This window comes from Rutidosis leptorrhynchoides, chromosome 7, assembly GCF_046630445.1.
Source record: "Rutidosis leptorrhynchoides isolate AG116_Rl617_1_P2 chromosome 7, CSIRO_AGI_Rlap_v1, whole genome shotgun sequence".
NCBI classification, from domain to species: Eukaryota; Viridiplantae; Streptophyta; class Magnoliopsida; order Asterales; family Asteraceae; genus Rutidosis; species Rutidosis leptorrhynchoides.
In genome coordinates, this window is record NC_092339.1 from 354,036,638 (window position 1) to 354,047,576 (window position 10,939).

The 10,939-nt window shown below is 37.9% G+C and overlaps 1 protein-coding gene across 1 annotated transcript; it reads left to right on the plus strand.

Moving 5' to 3' along the window:
• The first annotated feature begins 6,531 nt into the window (after window positions 1-6,531).
• On the plus strand, window positions 6,532-8,058 carry LOC139858165 (uncharacterized). Its single transcript, XM_071847017.1, has one exon. The coding sequence runs from the start codon at window positions 6,759-6,761 to the stop codon at window positions 7,857-7,859; it is 1,101 nt and encodes a 366-aa protein (XP_071703118.1). The 5' UTR covers window positions 6,532-6,758; the 3' UTR covers window positions 7,860-8,058.
• Window positions 8,059-10,939: the final 2,881 nt, after the last annotated feature.

Genomic DNA, 10,939 nt, shown 5'->3' on the forward strand with positions numbered 1-10,939 from the left:
GCAACCGCACGGTTGCAGGATGGGTATAAATACCTAGACTCAGAACCGAGGGTTGTTTGTGCTCTCATTTGGTCAAGTGCTAAATTCATCTAAAATTGCAAAGTGTTAGGGGGAGCTTTTGATCTCGTTTTTCTGAATCTACTTGTGTTTCTCATCAATTTCATCTACTACAGGTTCTATTTCATCCATTAAATCTCTTATTTTAATTAGTTTTTATTTTTTATAAGTTAAGATCAATATTGAGAGTGTTGATGTGTTTTAACTGAAATTGTTGTTTTAAACATGCTAATCGGGGGTATTAGTTGCTATAACAATGATTTATTTGATGATCAATACTCATTTTGGTGGATTTGGGTTTTGAAAACCCTAACCGTTCGGATGAATGCAACCGCACGGTTGCAGGCCGAGTACTCTTCTGTGCATTCGCACGGTTGCACAGCAGATTCAAAATCTAAACAGGCATTGGTGCATCCATATAAATTAGGACATACCCGTACGTTTACACTTGCAACCGTATCTGTTTTCATTGCAATCGTACGGATACATGTCAGAAACCCTAATTTTATTTTTAGCTGATAATTTTTGTGTTTGCGATATTATGGCTGTGTATTTCAGATATGTCTGGAACTCCCGTTTCAAGTGTTCCTACTGTCAGGGCTACTGGTACAGGTTCTGGTCAGACAAGTGATGAAAAGAAGACTAAACCAAGAAGGGTGACAAAGTCTCGATCTAAGAAGGCTGCTGAGCATAACAATGAGTTACAGGTTGGACCTAACAACAACATGATTGCAAACTTGAATAAGATTGATACTTTAGCTGATTATCATGGGATTATGGAGCTTCTTGAACGTTCTCGGATTTACACAGCTATCACTATTGATGTGCCAGCTTATGTGTCTCATCAACGTGAATTTTGGAAGAATGTTACTTTGTCCAAAGCTATGGATGGTGAACGAAGGATTGATGTGCTGAACAGTATGGTTCAGGGTAAGCCGATTGTGGTTACTGAGGGACATATCAGGAGGCTGTTAAACTTCCCTGATAAAGCAGATATGAAAACAAGGTTGAATTTGAGACTTGTCAAAGGCTGTTTCCAGATATGTAAGTATTCTGGGGATTTGACTAAGTCAAAAGTGTTGAAGTCAGGTTTATGTCCTACTTTCAAGTATTTGGCTCATGTTATTGTTCACTGTTTGAGTTCAAGAAGGGAAGGTCATGATGACTTAAACTTTGTGATGCAATCAATGATGGTGGCTTTAATTCTCAATCTTCCGTATAACTTCTCTGGAGTTATTTTTGATTACTTGATCGAGAACAGCAAGTTTAAGTCTGATCCCTATCTGCTTTATCCTCAATTTCTTCAGCTAGTTATTAATTCTCAGCATACCGAGCTTATCAGGGAGGATAAGGATCTCATTAAGCTAAATGTTATGACCAATGAGTTGGTGAGGCATATGATTTACTACAAGGGTAAAGTAGCACCACCAAACCGTCCTTTGTTTGGTCATCTGAAAAAGGCTGATTATGTTGCTAAGAACCCTAGAATGTGGAGAAATGAGGATAGTGATTCTGACAAGGAGGATATTATTCCTGATTTTGCAGAAACGGAGGATGAAGATGAGGTGGTTGAGGTTGGTTCTCACTCAGGTCGAACAGCTGATGATCTCGAGAATTACAGCTTGGAAGATGAGGTTACCGAAGGTGGTGAGTTGTTAATGTCGTTAAAAAGGAAGAAAGTTAAGGTGGATGAACCACTGAGAAGACCAAAAAGAAAGAGAGGTCATGTGAGAAGGGTTGTTGATCCTTCAGGTGGGAGTTCGGCTACTCAAAGAGATGAGGCACTGTCTACTCAACTCATTCAGGCGCCTCCGGTACCACCTGCTCAACCTACTCAACAAGTTCCAACTTCTCAAATTGCTTCTACGCAGGAGGGTAGCTCACTGGCTCTTGAAAATGCTAATCCGGCATTTGTTACTCTTCAGGCTACTGTGCTGAACTTGGTTAATAAGGTTGATGAGATGACAAAGAAGGATAAAGAGAAAAAGAAAAGGGTGAATAAGTTACAAGCTAAAGTGGACTCATTGACTTCTGAACTTGAGAAATCTCAGAAGGTAGCTGCTGATCTAAAACAGTTAACAGAAAAACAGGCTAAGAGGATCAGGCGGTTGGATCATCGTGATCGAAAGTTTAAAAGAAAGATTGAAGCTGATCCTCAAGATGGGTCAATTCGGTTAAAGTTGGAGCACATTGATGACTATCTCTTTTCTACAGAAAGCGAATTCTCTTCAGACTCTTCATCTGAGGGGATTGAAAACGTAAGTCAGATACATGAGGTATATTTTCCTAAACCTCTGTCTATTGATATTCATAAGTTAACATATTTTTTGGACCATCAAGGTACAGTGATTAGCTCGCTGGACTATGATGTGGAGGAGGGAGAAATTGTACATAGTATATCAGATGAAGAGGTAGCTAGAATGTTTGGTATTGAGGTAGATAAGTTGATTGCTGCTGAAAAAGCTCCAAATACTGCTGGTACACGTGAGAAGAGGCATTCAAGCGATGATGGTGCTGAAGAAGTTATAGTTGAGGATGCTTCGGATGATGAGAACGTTGATGAAAGTGCTAAGGAAGATGACTTGCCTGAGTTTGCTGATCTTTTTAATCAACAAAGTGATGATGTTCTGAATAGGAAAGTGGGTGAGAAGCGAACGGTTGAGGAAGGTGAGTCGTCTAGTGTGAACAAAGAGGGTGAGAATCTTGATACCATAAATAAACAGAAAAACAAAGAATGGAGGGAGTATCAAAGATCCTGCACCAAAGCGTGGTTTAAGAAAGTACCGTTGGAACCAAAATACAAGTTATATTGGAAAGGTTACAGGAGGAAGATTCTCAGTTGGGCATATTCAAAAGATTTGAATTGCTTTGCTATGCGTAGGGAGAATGGAGTTGATTATTTTAAACATGCCGTTGATATTAAAACATTTCCATATTTTGAGATGATGGAACTGGCAAGATTAACACTGCTTTATCATGATACTGACGGTTGGGGGCAGTGGATGCAGTTTAAGATCCGAAAAGAGTTCAAGTACGGCTGGTCTGTGTTAGAGCCGCAGTTCCCAAAAGTTTCTTATCGTACTGATCAATCAACTGGGAATATAGTTCGAGTGGTTAGGTATAAACGAGCAAAGACTATGAAGTTTGCACCAGTTCGTAAAATGCCACAGAATTTTGGTGATCGGTTTCGTTGGTGGTATTATGATGGGAGAACAGAAGAAGTGGTGATTGTGTTGGATAATCCTAATGGTAGTTTGGACCAGATCAGGATTATCGATCCGAGGTGGATTCGGAATTTGAGTAAGGCTGATATCAAAGTGTTGAGGAAACATCCAATCTTTCATGAGTTGCCTAATACCGAGCAGGCGATACAGTTTAACCGTGCTGTTCGTACTTGTTATGCTTATGATATCCATGCTTAATGTTTGTCTGATGGTTTTAATTTTCATGAACTGTGAACTTGAATGTTTTCTTTTGGATTTAGTTCGATTTGGTTGTAATAACTTGATTTTAATGTCTTAATTTTTCATATTATTGAATGTGTTGACTGTGTGTTTAGTTGTATTGCAGGGAAAGTGTATAATGTGGTTTTAGATAATGAACTGGGTCTTATGGAGAGTTTGTTGGTGCATAATTAGTCCCCGAGTTCATTATAATCAAGTTAAAGTGCTAAATTGTTTAACTTTCTCTGATGGTATGCAACCGCACGGTTGCAGGATGCAACCGTACGGTTAGACAGGCAACCGCATGGTTGCAACGTGCTGTGTGTATTTAAAGGGGATTTCGGGTTCATTGTTTTTTTACGTATCCTAGCCTATACTACACGTACAATCCGATTTCCTGGTGTTCTAGCATTCAATATAGTCGATCTTTAACATATCTAAGTCGATTTTATCATTAAGATCAAAGGTTTTCATTGAGTTTTGAGTATAAAACCCAATAACGAGATTTTCCGCACTCGTTATTGAATCTAAGATCGTTTAATTCTGTTTACACGATCCTACAGATACAAATACGCAAATCTTCTTCTATTACAATCAAATCGTCTCCAAACCGTATCCAAATGAACAAAATATGAAGGATATTGCTAAGATAAACGTATATAAAATATGCAATATTTACAATAAAACACTAAAATTGACAATTATAACATTAAATTATACTTTGATTGTTGACAAGATGGTGTGAACGTGATTCTATAAGTGCATACAAATGATGCATTAAATAGTTGTATCTTTCGATAAGTAGATAGTAATCTTCATTAGGAAGGAAATTAAACTACTTGCTGCAGTCATAAAAACAAAAGCATCGAACAACGCCAGGGTTAGCATCTACGTTATAGCAACGCCCTGTAGCCATTGTACGCATGTGTGCTACTTGACAAACGAAGTTGCAGCCGTCGCAGTTAAATACTTGGCGTTCTTCTATGCACTCTAAATCGGGTAAGCTCTTCATTTCGTCACCTGTTTTAGTGTCAAAACTAGTAAATCGAAAACTATAAATTGTTTATCAAGCGATGCATATGTATAACTAGTTAGAAAGCACGCGCGTTGCGGTGGGAAGTGACGGTTAATTTTTTTATATATATAAAAAAATTTGAAAATAGAAAAAGACACAATAGCTAACGTCATGTTGATGACATCACCAAGTTACTATTTACAATTTTCGTATTTTAGTATAGTGTTAAAATTAAAATATGTAGACATACATGTATGTGAGGAGATTTATACAAATTACCTATAGCCATAGCCATATGAGTAAGGAGAAGAAGCTGAAGAAAGAAATTGAGGATAGCAAGCTTCTTCATGTTGAAAAGTTTTTACCAAATGATGAGGTATTGTTGATAAACAAAACTACGTTTTATACAGCTATTGAAACCAAGACAAAATTGAAAAGCTTCACAAGTTTTGTGTGATTATTCCCAGTTATATATAATGGAATGCATGAACTGGAGTTTGCGTTTTGTTTTCTTGAACTTGTGTAATTACATTACATCATTCTGTTAAGAATACTAGTAGTATTATTTTTGTACTTAAGTTTTGTAAGAATTCTTGGTCTTTTGTATAAGTACATTTTTAAGTTACCTATTTATTAAATAAAATCACTTTCAACAATAGCATCATTACTCACCAGGATAGACTGCCCAATGTCAACACCACGTCAACATTTTTTTTCAGGACAAAACGAGGACTCAACCACTGCCATCAATGACAACTTTACTCATGAATATTGAAACTCACTATATTAATTAAATAAACTAATTTACGGTTTATAAAGATAAATATACAAGTAAATAAAACCATATATTGCTTACCAATCGTGCTCCATTGCGTTAAAAAAGAAAAAAAATAGAGGGCGGAAGTGGAGGGCGATTGGAGGGCGCGACAGCGCTAGGAACAAATGGTGAGTACATGCTTATAAAACCACTTATGGCAATGCTCTAATGGAATTACTCAATTTTTTCCCATGCATAACAAGGAAAGCGATCGATTGTTAATCGGGTTAAGGTCACGACTATTGATGTTAATCTTTCGGTGTTTGAACTCGTTGATGAACTTGAAGTTGATGCGATCGATTTGTTTCTTGTGATACCGTCGGCAGATGTTATGATCTCTCCTGTTGAAATTGCCCAGGACAACTAAAGATGTAGGTGATGGATTTAAAATTTGGACGGCTGTTATAGGGCACTTTGTCTCCCGGGCCTAGTCAGTGTGTTTCTAATGGACCTAAGGAAGGTTTGTGAAAGGTTCAAGTGACTTCGAGTACATTGCGTTCAAATTTGACAAGTCCATGGGTAAAAATCCTACCCTCTCAGGGTCTACGGGAAAAACTGAGGACGACTCTTAACGGCTTTTAATGAGGTTATGGATAATATGGTAGGCGTTTAAAAGGGAGTCGTTATTAACTCTAGTGAACCGCCTACCGAATCGGTGCGTGTTAGAAAGCCGAGAATGGAGACAAAGAAGAAATTCATTTGAGGTGCGGAGATGAAAACATTTGACGTTTTTATCAAAGAAGCTCGAATGATTTGATCGTGTGTTGACGGTTGTTCTCTCGATTTTTAGATGGATTATAATGTTCCGGTTGTGGTTAGATTGGGTTTTCATTCTTTTCCTTTGGCATTCCATAGGCTATGCCGCTATGTCACTTCGTTGGCCTTCGTGCCCTTTCTTCACCCTCGCACTTTTCTTGATTGTACACACGCGTACATTATACACACACCTTGATTATTATTTAACCAATTATCTAAATTTAATTACCCACCCACAGAAACACAACCTATCGTCAGTGGGGACTGGGGACACACCTCCCATCAACACTTATCCACCCTTAATCTTTCACTTTTCACTTTTGTGGTGTGGTGCATCATTGAACAGTCAATTAGGGTTGTTAGGTATGGGTTTTGGGTTTGTTGTTTGCATGGTGGATTCACTAGTGGGTTATACCCACGTCACCCACCCACACCCACACCCACACCCACACCCACCTACCATCGCATTCCCCCATCGTCATTATCACCACCCACCCACCTCACCCATTTATTTACTTCATCATTTGCCACCACAAAAACCACTTCTTTATCATTTTCCACCATAAAAACCACATCTTTATCAATTTCTACCGTCAATATTCATTTTTTATTTCCAAGATCCAAACTTTATAGAAAACCCATCACCTCCATCCTCCCACCGCCGTGACCCATGTCCAACGCCGCCGTCAAACCTCCCCGGAAATTTCCGCCACCGTGCTGGACACGTGATGAAGCCTTAGTTTTGATTGAAGCGTATAGTGAACGATGGAACGCGCTTAACCGCGCGTTTCTTAGAAACCCAGATTGGGACGCGGTGGCTGAAAAGGTAACCACGTCATTTCCTGACGTTACGCCGCCAAAAACCTCCGCCCAGTGCCGCCACAAGATGGAAAAACTCCGGCAGCGTCACCGGGCCGAGAAACAACGAGCGTCGGCGTTCCATGGTGGCCCGTTTTTATCATCTTGGTTTTATTTTGAAGCGATGGAAGCCATGGAAAATGGACCGAATTCCGAATCCGGAAATGGTAATTCAGGCAATCAAGTAATCAAGAACCGGACCGAAACCGGGTCGGATTATCAGGCGTTGAATCCGGGTCGTGGGATTCGGTTTAAACCTTCAGCTGTTCAAAATTTGGTAACTTTAGCTGCTAATTCCACTAATCATCATAGCCCTAATTTTGATTCTAGGTTTTTAAATCAAAATCCACCCAATTCTATGTATTTGAACAATTGGGATAATTCTAATCAAGAAGATGATAATGATAATGAAGATGGGTATCATGTGGATCCCACAATTCATTACAAACATCATAAGAATTCGAATTATGCCGGCGGGATTCGAATGAAATCGCCGGTTTCGGAGCTGGCCCCAAGAAAATTTGGCAAGGTGGTTCAAGATCATGAAGTTGATGATGATGGCGAAATGTGGGTCAAAGTGCCTAGGACTACGAATGCGAATACGTTTCAAGGGAATTATCAAAATGAGAATAATAATAGGAACCCGAATTTGAATCCGGGTAAACAGGGGATGAAAAGAGGGAATGGTGATGGGGTTCATGAAGTGGTTTCGGCGATTCGGTTATTGGGAGACGGGTTTATGAAGATGGAAAAGATGAAAATCGATATGGCTCGTGAAATTGAGAGAATGCGAATGGAAACAGAGATGAAACGGAATCAATTGATCTTGGAATCGCAGAAACAGATTGTGGACGCGTTCTTGAAAGGTATGATTGAGACTAGAAAGCAACCAAAAACCGAAGATATGTTGTGATTAGTTTTTGTATACAGAATAATTTGGTTATAGTTGATGAGGAGTTACCATAGATTGTCGTTGAGGTGCTTAACTATCTTGTACATATGAATAACTGCTACTTAAAAGTTCATATTAGCCGCTATGTACAGTACACTTATGCATGTTAACGAGAGCTGGTAGAACAATCCAATATATAAAATCATCGGAGTTTAATGTTTCTGTTGTGTTCAACTATAGTTGTTTTAGTTTCTAGTTTCTGTTTACTCATGTAATCAACTTGTAGCTACATCTATAACAGAGGCTTGAATTTCAGTCAGATACTACCATAAGATCAGACTTCTGTTATATTTTGCTCGTTGTGTTTTCCTTTAATGAGAAGGTTGACTTTAACTTAAAGTTAATTGACTTTTTTGGTACAACAAACTGATTTATTACTTATTAGTATCAATCAATCCAGAATTATCAAAAAGTTATTAACTGTTTGTTACAACAAACTAAACTGATTTATTAGTATTGATCAATCAATCAATCCATTTATTAGGATTTTGTGGATCAAAGGTTGAAGTTGCACGAGTTGCTTCTCTTTTTGGATGTGCCCAAGCCTCTCTTCCTTTTAAATATCTAGGCCTTCCAGTGGGTGCCAATATGAATCGTATTGTTAATTGGTCTCCTATTCTCGATAAGGCTGAAAAAAGGCTTGCTTCTTGGAAGGCTAATCTACTTTCTTTTGGTGGTAGGCTCACTTTGGTGAAGTCTGTGCTTGGCGCTATTGGTACTTTCTTTTTTTCCATCTTTAAAGCTCCCAAATGTGTTATTAATCGTCTTGAATCCATTCGAGCGAATTTTTTTTGGGGTGGCAATTTGGGTGATAGAAAGATTCATTGGGTCAAGTGGGAGAACATCTTGAAGTCTAGAGATAAAGGTGGTCTTGGAGTAATTAGCATGGAATCTCTTAACAAAGCTCTCCTTTATAAATGGAGATGGAGGTATGTGCATAATAAGGATCAAACTTGGGTTAAAATTCTTCATGTTACTCATGGCGTACAAACTGATGGTCTTTTCCCAGCTATCAATTGCTCTCCTTTAAGTTGTTGGGGTAGAATTAATAGTTGCTTGGTTACCATGCATGGTGCTCACATTCTTAATTCTTCCATCATGTATATCAAAGTTGGTAATGGGTGTCTCACCAAATTTTGGACCAATAGATGGTGCCACGGCTATATTCTTTGCGAGCTTTTTCCACGTCTATTTTCTCTATAGGTGAATAAGTTCTGCTCAGTTGCGGACAGATGGCAGAATAACTCTTGGTATTGGCGTTGGCGTAGATCTATTCGAGGTGGAGTTGAAGCCGATCAATTTTCTTCTTTTACTAACTTATTATCTCAGGTTTCCTGCTCGGAGGAGATTGATAAGTGGTGCTGGTCCCTTACAACCGATCTCACCTTTTCTGTTAGCTCTTTGCGTCATTTCCTAGATAGATCGATGGGTATTTCTCGATGCACCTATTGGAATAAGGTGATTCCGTCTAAAGTTCTCATTTTCTATTGGCGTTTGTTACTTAACCGTCTCCCAGACAAAAAGAATCTTAAAGATCGCAACGTTAACTGCTCGAATTTTTCGTGCTCCGATTGTGGTTTTGTTTTGGAGGACTCGGCTCATATTTTCTTTACTTGTCCGACGGCGGTTCAAGTCTGGGATTTTATTGCTTCGTGGACGGGTATTTTGATGCCTAGATGGTCTAATGGTTTGGAGCTTAGGAATTGGCTAGCCTCGGCCTCGCCTAACCCGAATTCATCTCTTATTCTTCACTGCATTTGTTTAGCCGCTCTTTGGTCGATTTGGAGGTTTAGAAACGATGTTGTCTTTAACTCCGGTTTGTTCAAGAAAAGTCACATTTTAGATCATATTGTGGTTTCTTCTTTTGATTGGTTATTTTCTAGAGCTAAGGTAGCTAAGATTGATTGTAATGTTTGGCTTCAATTTCCTTTGAACTCTTTGTAATTTTTCTAGCGTCTCGCTAGTTTTTTATTTTTATTATAATGCCGTTCTAAAAAAAAAAAAGGTATTGATCAATCCAAAATTATAAAACTTCATGTTTTTTTTCTTTTAAATTGTCTAAACTTTATATAACCATTTTTCTATCATCCAACGTCGAAGATGGAAATAACGATCGTCATTCTATAAACATTGAAGTATTTTAGCTCCTAAAACTTTGTTTTACGGAATTGGTTCTTCAAAATTTCTCTTAACAGTTCATGATTATCGAAAAAAATAGTAAGTGAACAACTGCGTAAAAGACTTCATTCCTTTTCATTAAGCCACTTGATATCAACCTTAGGTTGCTCTCCTAAGGTTCAATAATGCTATGGATGCTTATAAAAACCCTATATGTTTATCATAAAAAGAAAAAATTACATGTTTGTGATCAAGTATGTTTTGATGAAATAGAAATGATTTTATGCAACTATTCACACTTCACTATATTGACATAATAAGTACTTGAATATGAGTAAGAATGGTGAATACTTGGATGGAGAATTCAGTGTAACACAACGACGAACAAAGAACTAATCTTTCAGCCATTATATATGACACAAGGATAGCGGGCCCCGACTTATCTCTAGCAACAGGTCCGGTTCACAAAATACGCCAACGTCGAGCATACCATTGATACCAAGGGCAGCAAGTAAAATACCATGTGAGTTGGCACCAGATTGGTTGAGTTCTTGGTTTGATTTTGATTCTTATGAATGAATGTATTTTCATTTTAAATTAGTTTTCAAAGTTATGTATTACTACGTAATTGAAAAGAAAAAATTATATAAAGATTGAGTTTCAGAAGTTCAGATTTTTATTCTGATGGTATCATTCAATCTTTTTTTTACTCTTTTTTTAAAGAAGTATTGACGTGATCCTGATGTGTTAGTTTCAGTTATTCAATCTACTGCTAGGAGTGACCTAGTTAGATACATAATAACAAAGAACAAAGAACTATATGAGAATTATTAGTGACACTAGTTCACAAAATGCCTTGGTGGTTGACGTTATGATATCGTCACAACATGTCTCATGTTCAAATTTCACTAGTAACACATTCT

Excerpts from the sequence above, each read along its gene's own strand:
- LOC139858165 (XM_071847017.1), top strand. The coding sequence starts at position 6,759 with ATGTCCAACGCCGCCGTCAAACCTCCCCGGAAATTTCCGCCACCGTGC.